We start from the raw sequence: 18,316 nt of genomic DNA on the forward strand, positions 1-18,316 counted from the left end.
TATGAGAATAAGAAATTGTACCACTACACTTATATCATACCTTTTGTTGGATCGAATTCCAGGTGAGGACTTGGGATTACTTCTCTGATCTGAATCAACTTTCTTCAAAGGATAATCATGCTAATCATGTGCCATTCTATCCCCTGCATACCCTGACTTTGAGATAGGGATGCTCAAGGCTCAAATGTAACTCCATGTTTATTAGACATCCACTTGGAAGATCTGCAACAGGCGATAAGGCCTTTAATTTTGTATGGATTGAACTATTATGCTTTCGGACTTTGATATGCTTTGCACTGTAGGATGCCACACATCGATTCGGCTAATCCGGCGGCTCTCAGGCCTCCTTCTTAGCATACGACGCTTCCTACCATCCCGATGGGTTCTGGATTTATCACACAATACCTCTGCGGAACACTGCTTCGATATTACCACCTCTATCACAATGCCACTTTGATTGATGCCAACGAGCTTCTCCTAAAGGGTCTCAGATGGATTCACATTGTTGTTTTGAAGGGATGTGAGGGTTGTGATGAGGATGGGGATGGGGATGGGGATGTGGATGGAGATGGGGATGCTTCCCTTTGCAATCACTTATCTTTAGTTCTTTTGACATGTGGGCTCTGAAGAGAAGGGTACTTGGTATTATTGCCATTGGAATCAGGCCTACAACCCTTGTGTTTTTGCAGGGTGTAAACAAGAATAAGGAAGAAAATATTCCCTCTTTGGAGCTTTGAATCAGGGGGCAAGACAACAGTCTTCTGAACCAATACTTGATAATTGGGCAGCCCCAAAACATGCTTGGAATTGGCCTTCATAGCTTCCCCAGCCCTGACTGTCTTACTATACTCTTCCACATGACCATTTTCATGTAGTACTCTCACAACATCAAGAGCCCCACATGGAAGCATGCAGGCAATGAAACACTTAATGGTGTTGCCCATTTCCTTGGATAGCAAAATGAAATCTTCCATTGATTTCTTTGCTCTCTTCTAGATCACCCAACATTCATTCTCCTATTGTACAACAACAAGCATTCATGCATTGAATCCTAGCCTAGATACGCATTAAAAGGTGTGTTTTTGAGAATAAAAGAATAGACAAGGCTACAAACTCAAACATGGGGGGCAGTGGCGGAACTTCAGTATATGGCAGAAGGCTACAATCTCATTTCCCAACACATTTCTATTCTCTTGATTGCTACCAGGCCAATGCCCTGTAATGGGTCCCTACTGCTTGTGCACGAGATGAGTTTTGTCCCACAGATGGCATCCATGTCTCTCGTCCCTCCCTCAAATTCTCTAGTATAGTTTGCTAGATTCTCCACTCCGTCCTACACTCTATACCTGTTTTGGATGTCCTGCCTTTCCCTACTTATCATGGAAAAGGAACGCAATGATTTTGGGCATGCTTTTGAAGATGAAGTAGGTGGATAAGAGCATATAATGTGGAATTCTAGGTGGAGAAATAGATGGTAGCTTCTGCTTAGCTTGGACTGGACTTCAGAGATGTTGAGGGGAAAGTAGGTCAAAAAGGTAGCAACAACATCATGGTGTGACCTTTTCATAGGCTTTTGACATTATCATTATTGACTATGGTGTTGCCATTTACCATGTTCATTTTTTTTATTTGTGCCTTGCTTTAAAAGTATGAATTAAGAAAATTGAATACTGAGGAAATTAAATATTTTTATTTGGCAATGAAAATCAATTTCTAGTTCCATTCAAATTCCATGTGTAAAAAATAGATTTGATGCTAATAATTGTCTTAGAAAATTTTCTTCATGTGTCCCAAAACTCTGTTTTGGGATTTTAAATCATTTTAGATTTTTCATTCAAATGCCATGTGTTATAATTAGATTGCCTGGACATTATGAATTTGATAAATAGATGTTAATAATTGTTTTAAAAATTTTCTACTAGTTTCTCAAAACCCTTAGAGCCTTTTAAAATTTGGGGCAAAGTACCCTTTGAAAGCCTTGTCAATCATGTCTCCAAATTTCCTGTATTTAATGGAAACAATTTCAAGCTGCCAACAAACAACCTTTCAAACCTTCGAATGAAGTACCCTTTGAAAGCCTTTCTGTTCATGTTTTCATAAAGTTGTTTCCTTTTTCTCCTTACTTGCTCTTTCCATAAAGTTGTTTAATTTTTGCTCCTTGTTTCCTACTGAGGATACTTGAGACCAAAAAAATTTCAAGATCACAGTCTCAGATTTTTCAAGTGACACACAGAACTAAAAATTAAGTGAAAAGGCCAGATTATTTACTTTCCATTTTTTCTCTTTCATTTTGGAAAAGAGGTGATGGAGGCCAAAGATTGTAGCACTAGAATGCCACTAGTAAAACAAGAGTTGGTTTGGAAAATCTAGCTGAATTGTTGGTTGGGGACCGAATCTAATAATAAGAATCACTCCATTAAATTAAAAACTGCACAAACATTCATAAGCATCCACATTGGAAAAATATGTGTCAGCCACATTGTAAAAATATACATCAGTGCTTCAAGTATGAAGAAATGAAGTACCAAATTTGAAATGTATGGCAGAAGGCTTGGCCTTGCAGCCAAGTTGTTTATAGTCAATAACAAAGAGCACAAACGAATACTTGGGTACTGGAGCTGCTTCTGGTGCAGCGAGCTTATTGTTATCGAGAGAAAAAAAAATACAACTGCATCTTCGAGATAACTCTTCTTTGAGACACAATATTCACAATTGTACCTCAGTTTGACCTGTTTCATATTTACAGAAGAACCTATATGATAATAATAACTTAATTTCACATCACAATCTAATTAGACTCAATTTATGGCCTCCGAGAAAAAACACATATTTTTAACAGCTAGACCCATAACTATGTCATTCAAAGCGAGCTAATATTTCATCTCCTTCTCCCTACACATGTTCTAGCCATGAAATTTCAAACAACAATAAAAACAGTTGCAGAATGTTCTGTAGCCTGAAAACAGTTGTTGGGATTTTTCATCAACATAGAGTACAAGTCACATGATCAAGCTGTATCCTCCACATAACATCCTTCATGAATGTTAAGGATTCATTCTTGCATCAATCAATATAAATGTTGTAAACATATTCCTTCTTTCTCATTTCCATCATTGATCTCAATGCCTAACTAGGGTCATCAATCTACAGACATGTTCAAGAAGTTTTCATGGGCTCCAAACAGTTATCAGAATGAGACATTGTACCACTACACCCATATCATACCTTTTGTTGGATCAAATTCCAGGTGAGGACTTGGGATTACTTCTCTGATCTAAATCATCTTTTTTCAAAGGATAATCATGCTGATCATGTGCGATTCTGTCCCCTGCGTACTGCGACTTTGAGCTAGGGATGCTCAAGGCTCAAATGTAACTCCATGTTTATTAGGCATCCACTTGGAAGATCTACAACAACTGATGAGGCCTTTAATTATGTATGGATTGAATTGTTATGCTTTCAGACTCTGATATGCATTCCAGTGTAGGCTGCCACACAACATTTTGGCTAATCTGGCGGCTCTCAGGCTTGCAGATTACATAGTTTAGCAGTAACAAAGAACAATCTCTAATAATTATCAAAAACCTACAAGTTTTTGATATACAAAATTTGCAGATTGAATAACATCATACCAAAGATGCAACCGAGAGCCCATATCTCTAATGCCACAGAATAGCGCTTCGCACCCAACAACACTTCAGGAGCTCTGTACCACAGAGTGAAAACCTGCAGATGACAGGTTTAGAGAGATCAAACACCTGCCAAAAATATGGAGGATCATAGAGTGCATAGGTCAAGGGCCCACATTATGCATCATGTGGGCTTCACCATACAAGTTCTGGATATGTTCATGCTTTGTAAGACTGTATCATGAAAAATGTGCAGACAATAACATAAAGGAAAACCCACCTCAAAAGTATAGCTCTTGATAGGTACTGTGAAAGCTCTTCCTAGTCCAAGATCTGCAATTTTTAGCATCCCCATATCTTCATCTACTTACAGAGAAAATATTTTTAAATAGTAATTTTGATGGAGCCAAAGACCAACCATAAGGGTAGCTACTCTAGTGTTGGAGGCAAGTCGTTCCCAATGTAGATACTCATACCATTTCGAACTTCATTCTTAATTGCACCTGATTCATGGGTATCCCTCTGTCGCCATGCATGCCATAACTAGAAGTGCCCTTAGGAATTCTTGTTGAACACAGAAATAACCCTGCAACCAAACACAGGGAAGGACTTAGAAATAGAACACTTATGTATATATTCGAAGGTAACTAGAGGACCTTTTGGTGAATCGTAAAGGGTTCAGAACATATTACATGTACTGAAGAATTCAAGTGCCTTCCTCGGTGCTGGAAGGTCTTTAATTGTAGAACAACTTGAGGACCTACAGGTAGGACAAGAAATAGAGAATTAGCCAGATTAAAGAAAACAAAAAAAGAATGTTTAGATACCTAATGTGTAAATCGCTAAAAGATTGCTAAGCCATCAACGAAAATTAGGCTTACTCGCACCCTGTGAAACTGGATTCTGGATGGTATTCGGGTAGTAGTTGGTAGTAGTAGTGGATAGGCAAGATGCAGAGACCGGTTCACTGCAACGTTGTGGCCAAGAGGCAAGAACTAGCCACCCAGGAGGCAACCCTAGTTGAGTTAGGGTTTTGCAGAGCGTTTTCACGGAGCTTGGCATCGAACAACCGGGTTGTTCCTCGTGGTGTCTGGTAGTGAACAAGATTAGGGTTAGATGCACCCAACGGAGCCACCGAACCGAGTTGAAAGAATGAAATGGGGCTATGATTATAATAGTGCAAATCAAGGTTTATTTGACTTGATAGTTAGTAGCATCTAATGGTGGAAAAACATCTAATCATCTAACAATGGATCTGATGGTTAGGATTATGATAGAAAGGCAGTTGGGGGAGTTGGTTTTAGAGTGGAATGCCTTACGACATAATTAAGAAAATGCAATAGCTTTTATAAACCCCCAAAACACTCCATAAATCATACCTAAATTGTTAAAATCACTCAATAAATCATTCAAAATCACTCAATAAATCATTCATAAATCACTCCATAAATGATATTTTTCTAAATTCTAAAATCACTCACTAAATGATCCATAAATCATATATTTTCTAAAGTATAAAATCACTTAATAAATTATCCCTAAAATCTCTCATACTTTTCAAAGTAAATTTATTTTTGCTTTATGAACAAAATAAAGTAAATTTATTTTTTCTTTATGAAGAAAATATCATTTAAACATAACTTTTCTCAAATGAAGACTCATTAATTTTAAAACTAAAAAATATACCAATTTGAAAATACAATTTAAAACTAAAAAATACAAATTATTGAAAATACAATTTGTTTAGCTAGAAGAATACAAATTATTCTAAATATAAAAATTAAAAATTAATTGAATTAATACCATTATAATTAAAAAATACGGATTAAAAGAATAGTTTTCTTGTAATATCCATACAAAAAATAATAATATTTAGTTATTCAACCACAGTCATTCTTAAAATTTAATAATATTTAATTATTCAACAACACTCATTGTTAAAGCTAGAGCTAAAGCTATGGATATTACATATCACTTATTTTTAATATCACTGTTGTAGCCATCATACATTCCAGCGTAAATAATTATTTCATCTAAAGACTTAGGTATAGGTAACCACGATGGGTTCATATATGCAACTATATTGTATTGCTTTGAGGTATAGGCTGGATGGCGTAGATGGAAACGGTGACAAGGTCTTCGGGATTAGTAGGAGGGTCAGTCTTGTCACGGCGTTTCTTGGCCAGATAATCACTCAACAAAAATGTTGTGTAAGCAGCAGGGCAGTTGAGGTCAGTCGTGAACTGAGGAAGAGGCCTCACTATGATACCAGGGTTTGGAATGCTACCAAATCGAACTGAACACCGTAGTCTCTCTCTACTATTCACAACTCGATGCAAAGCACTCTTGAACCTGTTGCTACTCCATACCTGTAGTACAGTACACCACACAAGAAGGACTATGAATGAAATCCTTGGATTGAATAAAGATATCTGTTAATGTGTATTTGCAAGGATAGTTTTAGGCTCATATAATATTTAGAATTATAGATGAAAATTGCCTGAACACAAATGCCGATATTGATGACAAGGGCGCCCTTGATAGGCGTGATGTCGACCCATTTGTCATACTTGAGAACTTGGTACCCTCCAGTATCATCTTGCCCCACCACCGTGAACAAGGTGGTGTCCTGATGCTCCCACACTCCTATCTCTTCCTGCTGGCTTGTCGCTCCTGAATAGCAAAGAGCTTTAAAATGCAGGTAATCCGAGGCTCTGAATAAGGAGATTCTCCATAAATTCCGTCGTTTTAGACAGAGACATCGCCAGTTTCTCTATCACCAATCTGCATTCCTACATCATGATCGTAAAATGGAAAATTAATTGTATTCATAACGAGAATTTCATTTATACAAATGTAAAGTAGGTTGCAGACAACTCTGAATAATTTATTAATTTAAACTAACAACTAATTACTATTTTACAAATATAATCCGGAAAAATTACTATGAATACGAGGACTTGAAGTAATACTAACAGATGCCATACCGATCATCTTACCGCAATTGAGGCATGCCATCTGGAAAAGGGTTGCACCCTGTTGGGCCTGGATGATAGTACATATACGCGTATGAATTGCATCGACCCCATAGATACCCAATGTAACCCATGCGAATCTCACCTCCCGGTGCCGGTGCTCTGACTTTCACCTTCTCTTCTTTGGGATACTCGAAGAATACACGCAAAGTAGCCAGTGCTTCTTCAATAAGTGCTACGGGGATTCCATGGTTTATGACTTGGAAAAATCCCCATCCTTCACATGCCTTGCGTATCTGCGTAACAACAGATAACTCCGCTGTTCGAGCCACTAAAGGAGCACGGGGATCCAGCGAAGGACCAATATCGATCACAGGAACCCCGCCCTCCTGTCCCGAATTAACTCCCGTTACTGGGTGAGCAACTGTAGAATCCATATGTTGCATGTTTCTAATATTCAATAATAACTCAGAAACGCAGAGTTAAGTGCACAAGAGCACGGTTCTACATGAGAAAATGGAAATGGAGAGGAAGTATATAACGATGGTAAGTCGTCGGACACTAAACAATCTCATTATAATATTCTTTTAGAGTTTTAAAAATTAGTTAATCTATGTTTTATAAATTTACAAGGTTAGATGCACAAAAACTTAGAAAACAAAAAAAAATAGGGTTTAACCTTTTTTTTGTTTGGTTTAAATATAAGTTTTACTATAATTTTTTAATAACATATAGTTGTATAAGAAAATATTCTTGTTTTTAATCTGACGGTACAAAAATTGAAGTTATAATTTCTCAATAATAAAAAGTGATTTAACAAACACTAAATTAATATACACAAACTAAAAACAGTTAAAGTATTTTATTTTCTTTTTAATTTTATTATAATCTTCCAATAGCTTAGAACATATATATATATATATATATATAAATAACAAATTAAACTTATAACTTTTTAATAGCAAAATACTTTATCAAAAACTAAACTAATTATACTAATCCTCATAACTAATATAACTATTTTAAAAAGCTTGAATATATTAATAAAGTTAAATATAAATATATATTAAGCCAACTGAATATATTTATGTTGTTTCGGCTACACACATTAGTTAATCTACTTTTACAGAGTTAGAAAAACTAACAAACTAAACAAAAATTCAAATAAATTAAACCCTTCAAACACTTTAAATAATTATATTATATTATATTATATCATTTCATATTGTTAGAAGATTAAATAATATATAGTTATAATTAATAGGATAATATTATTAGTCCCTGCCTGGGACTCTTAGCGATTGATTGTGCGTTGACTGCATATTAATCTCTTGTTTGACCAAAAAATATTGCTGTACATCACACCTTTAACCAAAGTTTTCATATTAGAAAATAATATAAAATTTATTATGTAATTTTTGATTGGACAATAAAGTTGGGGGTCTTATTGCGCGCTTCGCAGCTTTCAAGACATTATGTTCGGGGTAAAAATAAGATATCCAAAGTTTTCAGAGATGAAAAGTTTTTGTTATCCAAAGTTTTTAGAGACCAACATTTTATCAAAAGCACCACTTAGTTTGTCCTAAGTTTTTGCTACCTGTTCTCCGTGTCATGCATGCAGTGTCCTGCATCCTGCAAGTGCCAGCTGTTTGCATATGCAGAGGCGTCCACGGTGGTCTACAAATGCCTTGTCCGGAGTCCGGAGTAAGTTCAGAGTACCTCAGAGTACCAGAGGAACCTATATCTATATATATATACATCATTTTCTCAATGGAGCACATCATGTTGCAGATTGTTTGGAATAGAATAGAGATATCAACCAGTGAAAATGGTGATCCCAGAGTAATAGGTAGTTAATTATCTGGTAGGAAAAATGAGTTCGGATGACGCTCCCATGTCAGAAGAAGCTCAAATGAAACTCAAACGTGGAGCCATGAAAGGAGGGCTCAGCACCGCAGAGGTTTGTATTGCATTTGGTATTATTTTACCTATGTTTATGTTTATTGTTAACTGTACAATTTGCTTAAATTTTTTGCATGCTATTAAACATATGTCATCCAATCTTATTGCCAGGTCTAAAGACTGGGCAATAAATGTTATTCAGACATATGTCTCTTGCAATGGGCATGAGCCAGAGCAACATCAGGTAATAACCATTTAAAATATTTTAACAATCTTGAAATATATGTTTTACTTCGAACCGAAATTTTTGTAACGAATTACACATTGAATTTGCAACACCATCCAAGCAGCAAGATCTTTCAAGGAAGATAGCAAGTTTGTTCGGCGAAGGCAGATTGAAGCTTTGTTGTTCGGTTTAGTTTAGCGAAACAGAATGGGTCTTCGTCAGAGTTCAGTTGCTTTTCCTTTCTCCAAACCTGCACTTTCTGCATATTTTTATCATAAATTACATTTGGTATCTGTGGACAGCAGCAAGGTTGTCCTTATTTCAACATATTCTTAGTGGAGTCGAACCCGAGAACGGGCGGTACGGGGCGCAGGATGGCAGACATTACCGGGCCGTAGCCGCTCATGACAGGCCTGTGGTTGAATTAGCTACTGTTCCGGCGAGATCTGCAGATGCAAATAGCTCTGAGGATTCTATCAAGTAAGCCCTTTTTGATTTAGAGAAGCAAAAAATCATGAATTATTTTTAGTTCTCTGGGAATTTTATGTGCATAAGTTAGATGACGGCCGCCTTCGGTATTTTATCTGCGTAAATTCTACATTTGTTGTGCAATTTTCTAATTTTCTTTAATTTAAAAAATGTTATTCGCATTTGTTTCGCGATTTTCTGATTTGCTTTAACTTTTCTTTCTTTTTATAATAGAAAACTCGTTCCTGTGTATTGTTAATCCCGATCAACATCTTGCAAGTTTATAATGCTTGATTTTGCTGACTTGTCATATTACTACGCTTTTAATAATGGTTATTTTCGGGTATTTTTATCTGGAATAATACAATTGTGAAATCATGAATGCTGTCCTTCAAAATGTGGAGTAAAGCTATGCATAAAATGTCAAATATGATATATGCCTACCACAAATGTATACATGTATAATATAACCTTACACAAATTTTTAATGAGCTATTCTCAGAAAAATTGCATTTATAAATATAAATGTAAAACCATGAACAATGTCATTCAATAATAACAATTGTGAATTTATGAATAAAATCTCAAATAGTCCATATCTTCCACAAAATGTAGAGAATTTGGTTGTATAATATAATTTCAGTAGAACAATTTTCACTAGCAGTTAATATCAAATCTGATCAGCCTATGATCAAGTCCATTGTCCATTATGGATGCTATTAACTTCTTTTAAATGCGAAAAATTAAATGTCATTAACTTGCTGGTTTATTTTATCTTGCGGTGTCCTGTTTCTGTCAATTACTACTGTGTAATTATCTTATGACTGTGCTATTGCTATCTTCAGATTTTACTGTGCTTGTAAACAAAGAATATGAAACAACAAACTCAAGCAATCACACACATAGAACACAAAGGATTTAACTTGGAAATCCAAACGGGAAAACTGACATCAAAGAGGAGGCTTGCCTAACTGCAAAGAATATCATGAAGACGTAGATCACAAATCAGGCTCAGTTAAAGTTCTGCTATTTTTATGCCAATGACTTTAGCAAAAAGGAACGGGCACCACCCGTAATCTACTCTGGGTTTAAACAATCAATTATCAGATGTCATTCCTGTGCATCAAAAGGTAACTCGTTAGTTAATCACTGTATCCGTCTTGATATGCATATTCTTTTTCACTGAAAGTAAAGCTTTTTTCAGTGTAGCTTTAAGATATTAATGTTCAGAAGCTACTTCATGCCAAAAACTTATATATAGGACTTCCGATATAATATAGCGTTTATGTTTTTCAATTTCCATATATATATATATTTCCATTTTCGACGTTGTGTACACACAAACTGTACCAACAGTAATGTCTCATACTGTTGATTCATAATTTGACCACAAATCACGATTGTTGTATTTATGACAATATTATGGTTATCTGTAATTTTTATAATGGTTCCTAGGGTTTCATACCTGACAATATCTTAAATCACGGTTACCTATTATATATTATTTCTAACTGTAATTGAATAAACGGTTAACTATGATTTTATATAATTAATTATAATTAACTATATTTAATTATATTTTTTTATTAATTATATAAATATGTATAACAATAATTTGTAAATATTATAAATAATCCCTACCGGATTGGTATGACTCCCGTGCACAGCTCTAGGTGAACTATTTCAATTCCATTTCAAATCCCATTTCAAATCGGACAGTATACAATCCATTTGTGTTGTCCTTGCAGACCCCGGCAGGGACTACCGCTACGGTAGTGGCTCCTTGTTTTATATATAATGTGAGTGTTGTTATATATATATATAACATTTGGTTTCAATAATATTAATATAATTATATTAAAAAGTTGGAATATGCTAGTATAATTATAATTATGTTACACGGGTTTAATATATTAATATACTATATATAGTTAATATATATTTTTATTAAATAAGATAATATATATTTATAACAAATACTATAATGTTATTTTATATATAATTTTAGTTTTGTTTTTAATAATATTAGTTAATTGCAAAATATATATATAGAAAGAAATTTGGCAAAAATTCAAAAGAAACATAAATTTATATGCTTTATGATTTATATATTATCCACCTCAATAGGGATATATTATTCTATTGGTTTCTAATATTAGTTAATATTAATTACTTGCCATGGTAAAAAACACTATAAATATTAGTATAGTTATATAATGTATTATAATATTTTCATAGATTAATATAATTATATAATTATATTTATGTTATATTATAATTCTAGTATTAATTTCTATATATATATATATATATATATATATATATATTATTGTTTTAGAGTATTAACGCAGGGTTACCCCTGCTTTACCCACATTATGCATGTAGACTTATGCATAAATCGTTTTCCTAGGAATGGATATGACTTACCAAGTCAAAACTTCAATAATGGTGATGGTTAAGGCCCCTTTCTTTGGAACTCATGTGGAAACATATAAATAGACTAACCCAAAGTCTAAACCTTTCAAATCCTTTCCATCGGGACTCTATCACCCCGCCTATACCTTCGTTAACCTTTTATTAACCTTTAAGCTTGCATATATACTTAACCCCCATTTATAATTGGACTTACAAATAAAATCCTCCTATCGGCGCTTTAATCCCTTATAAACCATTTACAAAGCAAAACCCAGCAAAACATAACTTTTTACCTTTATACGGCTTCTGCACAGTTATCGAGGTTACCTTTATTGCAATCGCTCATGGGGTTCCTCCACACGCACACCATATAGTTCTATCGTGCCTCTAACTCCGATATGCGACATATAAGTTAGACTTCAAAACCAATTCACCCGCATCTATAAATCCATCGGGTCCGCTCATCATCCCTTTGCCATTGGTTTACCGCAATATCGCTATCGTGACCATTACAGACACATAATATTGAAAATATGAAAACATGGGAAAACCCACTTCAGAAGCCTAAACCGGACTTCAAATATCATACAGCCACGTCTATAACTTTATCGGGTCCATCCAGGTCCAAAGTCTTTCCCACTGCACTACTCCTTCTCTAATCTCCGATCACTGAAGCCTCTGATCAACGATTATCGCTATTGGCCATCACAGCATCCTTCACCTCCTAACCTTGCGATATGCGATTACATCCCAACCATCCATTGTATCCTCCGATCCAACGGTTGACATTACTCCCGATCAACGAAATTAATCGTTGATCCTCCGTCGTCCATTTACTCGCGCCAGATCTAACGGCCCACAAAGATTTCGGCCGGGAAATGTGCACGAGGATTAACCGCCAGATAAGAGGTTTCCTCTCTCCTCCTCACTGCCACGCATTGTTTGATGAGTGTAATTAGGTGCGCTGCGCTCAATACCACTTACGGTTTTAAGGCCACTCGAAATCTGCTTTTACTATTTAAAAACCGCCCTTCGCTGATTGCCTCCACTATTCTGTTTACTTATGTTTTACGTTGTTTTTCAGTGTTGATGTGGTTCTCAGGTTTCTTCAAAGCTCTACTTTGATCCGTCGAATGGATTCAAAGATCCATTATGCTTCTTTGTCTCGCTCTCCTCTTTGCATTCACGGAACTTCGCCTGCATGAATATATATATGATGCAATTCTCTGATATACACATAATTTATCAGTCAACACTTGAATCACACATCTACACACTCAGAATCGAATTCTCTGTGTATAAATACATAAACAAATCATTACATATTGAGAATCTATCTCTCTGGCCTGATCTTCTAATTAATGGCCTTTCCCATTATCTACCCATAGGCTTACAAACACTCCAATCTACTATCTATCTACCTATTCAACCTCTCCAACCTTTGATCATGCCCTTTTAGGCTTACATTTATACAAAGGGATTCTAAAACCAATTTTTGGTTTAGATCCATAAATTCCTCAACAAAATCATAAAATCTCTTCCTCATCCCAAAGGATTCTTTCAAATCCACAAAATCACGAACTGACTCCTAATCTAGGATTTACAATCAATTTTCAATCCTCTCATCACTCAATTATCCTAAAGCTCTCATGTTCTCCTACATTAGAGAACATTTACAATTATACCTCACAATATTCAATTAATTCCTATTCTCATTAAAATCAATCAAAACATTAAATAATTACGTTAATTCAATACTTAGGAAACCCAATTCCTTGAAACACAAGACCCCCTATGTCTACTAGGATACAATAATGATGTTGAGCTGAATGCTCCTGCATCAGACTCCCCAAGTAAGAAAATTTATGACCACTTGGTCATAAGTCTGGATAATTGTTTTCTCCTAGATCCCAGACTTTATTTTGTAACTTGTCTTTTCTTGTCAATTGTTCTATTGCTGTTGTTGTTTGCTGCTGCTCTCCAGGTCTCCATACCTTATGCTGCAATTCTCCACTTGCTCTGCTTTCATAGTCTGCTATTGTCTTCCTCTTGTTGTCACTCCTCTCCTTTCTTGCTGTTGTCTTCTTCTAAGATACTTTCATCATTAACCTTCTTATCAACTTAATTTCTCTGTCCAGTATATCCTCAGTTTGCTGACTGTGTTCCTCTCTTGATTGCTGAACTCTCATTCTTGATTCTGCCATTACACCCTTACCCTCTTCTTTACTGTTATCTTGCACCTTTTCAGCTGCTGCTATATTGTCTTTCAGAACAATTTCCTGCTTCTGTTTTCTGTACTTGTCAACTTCTTCTTGATTATTATTTATGACAACTTCTTTGTCATCCTTCATCAACAATTTATCCTGAACATTTATCCTCTTCTTTTCTAACTTCCTCCTTTGAAAGTCTAATTCTCTATATAATTCAATGATTTTACTTGGAGTGAACTTTGGAAATTTTACATAATCTCCTATTTCTTCATTTGCTATTGACCTATCATCACATGGTCCTTCTTCCTTTGTTAAATCTCTATTAACATCCTTCAGTAGATTTTCTTCCTCTTCTTCTTTCATTTGGCTGTCCTCCTATGCCAAATATGTTCCAGTTTCTGCAACATCTTCAATTATAAGACAATCATTATAATAAAAAATATAAGGCCTTTGTACCTCTTCTTCTTTTGGCAACACTTCAGTATGCTGCTCGGATCTCTCTTCTTCTGTCAGCACATCAGTATGCTGATTCAAACTCAAAGAACTCTTGAGACTATCAGCTAGTCTCTCCTTCTCATCATCTATTTCAATGATGTCTTCTAGCACTTGTCCACTATGGCAAACTGATTCTTTTCCAGTTTCCTTGTCATATTTTGCTTCAAAACTTTCATCTCCTGGAAGGTATTCTTCTACATTTTTGACAGCTTTAAATGGCTGCTTATCTTCTTCCAAACCTGGAATCATACACAAATCATTAATTTTAAAAATACAAGACCTTTCAGCCTCATTTAATGCTTTAGTTATCAAGTCTTCTAGCTGCTCTGAATCATTCATATGATTCAAATCCTCTGGCTCTTCATCACTTTCAAAAAGTAATGGTCCACATTCTGGTTCACATATCGAAACTTCAACATCTTCTTCAACATCTCCCTTTTGCTGTAGCTCAACTCTTTTGGGTTTCTCTACCTCCAATTTGACATCTATAATCTGTTCAAACTCCCTCAGCTCCTTTATTAACTGCATATTCACCTGCTGATTCCTCTTCTATTGTAGCCTTTGCCACTTTACTTTCTTTCTCATGACATAACCATATTTTTGGTCCATCTCATTTCTCTGTAACATTTCCATTAATACTTCAGGCTAAACTGCTATCTCAGCCTTCTCCCACTCATATTCTTCTTTACTTAACTGTCTCTATATGCCATTTGCCTTGGCATCCTTATCCTTTTGTCCTATGTTGTGATCTCTTTCAGAACCTCTATTACAACTGTCACTAGTCATCATCCTCTCCATCTCTATGAGTTCCTCACTCACTTCACTATGAGTTGCACTAAAGCCTCTACAACAGCAAGTTTGCCCTGCTACCACTTACCTCACCAAGCTCTCCATACTCAGTCTTTTGGAAAGCAATTGGTTCTCTATCTAGAATCTCCTCTTGAGCAACACCTTTGCCCCTTCTAGGATTTTGCAATCTTCCACTCTCTCTTGAGAACACTTCAACTGTCTTCTTTATCCAATCTCTATTAGAATTCCTCAAGGTTCTGCTACATTTCTACTTTTACTTAGAAGCTCTTACTCGCTTCTCTTGTCTCTTAGCAATTCTACCCACATCTGTTGTGGAATTGCCTTTTGGGAGTTGCAACAATACTTTTGCTTCAATGCAAAGACTACAACTTTTCAATCTTCAAATCCAATTAAAATAAAACCATATCATTTTACCTTAAAGATCTTTTTCTGATCTTGTCCTCCCATTCACCTGCACTTTTGAATGGACTATCTTTTCCACTAGCTTTCAGCTGTATCTTCAAACTCTGCTACTTCAAAAACTGACAAACATCCCTCTTATAGTTTAACTATTGTAATCCTGCTCTAAATATCATTCATTCAATATCTACTAATCATTAGACAAATTTGCATACCTTCACCTACCTTCAGGATCTCACAATTCTTGCAAATCTGTTTCAGCAAATCTTTATGCTTCCAATGCACAAATTCTTAATATTCAGCTACTGCCTTTTAGATTTAAAGTCTGATTCTTTCTTCCAATCTTCTGGCTTTATCTTAGCAAAGCTTAGCTATCAACAACAATTTCTCCTTTGCTGAGTTTTCTTCCACTCAAAAATCCTTAACAGTTTCCTTCATTACTGCTTCTTAAGGCTTGATCTTCTTTTGCTGAGATACTTCATTAGATGCAACCATCAATCTTCATTCTATTTCTTTATCCAGCAAAACTCAAATCAGAGTTAAATAAAACAATACCTGTATGATTTCATAAGTAGTCTCCATTCACCCTTCACATACGAGTGAATCTCCATTCTCCAAACATCACTGTAGATTCTTTATATTCCTGCAATCTCTTCTTAATTCTGCCTTACCTGCCTCTAAGAACTTAACTGTTCTTCTCCATTCTCTCAGCTATACTCTGGTTGCTTTGCTGTTAGATTAGAATCTGATTTCCCTTGCCTACATACACATCTTTCCAAATATCTCTATTCTAAACTCTTTCAAGGAAACCTTCACACATAATTTCTTTGTTCAGCTCTGATACCAAAATGACACAGGGTTACCCCTGCTTTACCCACAATATGCATGTAGACCTATGCATAAATCATTTTCCCAGGAATGGATATGACCTACCAAGTCAAAACTTCAATAATGGTGATGGTTAAGGCCCCTTTCTTTGGAACTCATGTGGAAACATATAAATAGACTAACCCAAAGTCTAAACCTTTCAAATCCTTTCCATTGGGACTCCTTCACTTCTATCGGGACTCTATCACCCCGCATATACCTTCGTTAACCTTTTATTAACCTTTAAGCCCACATATATACTTAACCCCCATTTATAAGTGGACTTACACATAAAATCCTCCTATCGGCGCTTTAATCCCTTATAAACCATTTACAAAGGAAAACCCCGCAAAACATAACTTTTTACCTTTATATGGTTTCTGCACAGTTATTGAGGTTACCTTTATCGTAATCGCTCATCGGGTTCCTCTGCGCGCACACCACTTATAGTTCTATCGTGCCTCTCACTCTAATATGCGACATATAAGCTAGAATTCAAAATGAATTCACCCGCATCTATAAATCCCCCAGGTTCGCTCATCATCCCTTTGCCATTGGTTTACCGCAATATCGCTTTCGCGACCATTACAGACACATAATATCGAAAATCTGAATACACGAGAAAACCCGCTTCGGAAGCCTAAACAAGACTTCAAATATCTTACAGCTGCATTTATAACTTTATCGGGTCCATCCAGGCCCAAAGTCTTTCTCGCTGCACTACTCCTTCTCTAATCTCCAATCACCGAAGCCTCTGATCAACGATTATCACTATCGGCCATTACAGCATCCTTCACCTCCTAACCTTGCGATATGAAATTACATCCAAACCATTCATTGTATCCTCCGATCCAATGGTTGACATTACTCCCGATCAACGAAATTAATCGCTGATCCTCTGCCGTCCATTTACTCGTGCCAGATCTAATGGCTCACAAAGATTTCGACCAGGTAACATGCATGAGGATTAACTGCTCGATAAGCGGTTTCCTCTCTCCTCCTCGCTACCACGTGTCGTTTGATGAGTGAAATCGGGTGCACTGCGCTCAATACCACTTACGGTTTTGAGGTTGCCCGAAATCCGCTTTTACTATTTAAAAACCGCTCTTCGCCGATTGTCTCCACTATTATGTTTACTTATGTTTTATGCTGTTTTTCAGTGTTGATGTGGTTCTCAAGTTTCTTCAAAGCTCTACTTTGATCCGTCGAATGGATTCAAGGATCCATTACGCTTCTCTGTCTCGCTCTCCTCTTTGCATTCACTGAACTTCGCCTGCATGAATATATATATTATGCAATTCTCTGATATACATATAATTTATCAGTCAACATTCGAATCACACATCTACACACTCAGAATCAAATTCTCTGTGTATAAATACATAAACAAATCATTACATATTGAGACTCTGTCTCTCTGGCCCGATCTTCTAATTAATGGCCTTTCCCATTATCTGCCCGTAGGCTTACAAACACTCCAATCTGCTATCTATCTACCTATTCAACCTCTCCAACCTCTGATCATGTCCTTTTAGGCTTACATTTATACAAAGGGATTCTAAAACCAATTTCTGGTTTAGATCCATAAATTCCTCAACAAAATCCTAAAATCTCTTCCTCATTCCTAAGGATTCTCTCAAATCCACAAAATCACGAACTGACTCCTAATCTAGGATTTACAATCAATTTCCAATCTTCTCATTACTCAACTATCCTAAAGCTCTCATGTTCTTCTACATTAGAGAACATTTACAATTATACCTCACAATATTTAATTAATTCCTATTCTCATTAAAATCACTCAAAACATTAAATAATTACATTAATTCAATACTTAAGAAACCCACTTCCTTGAAACACAAGACCCCCTATGTCTACTAGGATACAATAATGATGTATGTGGATATGTTATAAAAATAT

At 35.7% G+C, this 18,316-nt stretch overlaps 1 protein-coding gene across 1 annotated transcript; it reads right to left on the reverse strand.

Moving 5' to 3' along the window:
- Positions 1–5,707: 5,707 nt before the first annotated feature.
- On the reverse strand, positions 5,708–7,050 carry LOC149237444 (bi-functional coumaroyl CoA and feruloyl CoA ortho-hydroxylase F6H2-2-1-like). The gene is made up of 3 exons (XM_089369273.1): positions 6,629–7,050; positions 6,130–6,343; positions 5,708–5,998 (listed from the first exon to the last, which is right to left on the reverse strand). Exons 1-3 carry the CDS (start codon positions 7,048–7,050, stop codon positions 5,708–5,710), a joined length of 927 nt encoding a protein of 308 aa, XP_089225399.1.
- Positions 7,051–18,316: the final 11,266 nt, after the last annotated feature.

The sequence above is a fragment of the Pinus tabuliformis genome, chromosome 8 (genome assembly GCF_031772625.1).
Source record: "Pinus tabuliformis cultivar Carrire ecotype Pingquan chromosome 8, CPIR1, whole genome shotgun sequence".
In the NCBI taxonomy this organism is placed as follows: domain Eukaryota; kingdom Viridiplantae; phylum Streptophyta; class Pinopsida; order Pinales; family Pinaceae; genus Pinus; species Pinus tabuliformis.

Excerpts from the sequence above, each read along its gene's own strand:
- LOC149237444 (XM_089369273.1), bottom strand. The coding sequence starts at position 7,050 with ATGCAACATATGGATTCTACAGTTGCTCACCCAGTAACGGGAGTTAAT. Across the intron at positions 6,344-6,628 it reads GATGGCATGCCTCAATTGCG|AGCCTCGGATTACCTGCATT; the intron begins GTAAGATGATCG and ends CTCCTTATTCAG. Across the intron at positions 5,999-6,129 it reads ATATCGGCATTTGTGTTCAG|GTATGGAGTAGCAACAGGTT; the intron begins GCAATTTTCATC and ends ACTGTACTACAG.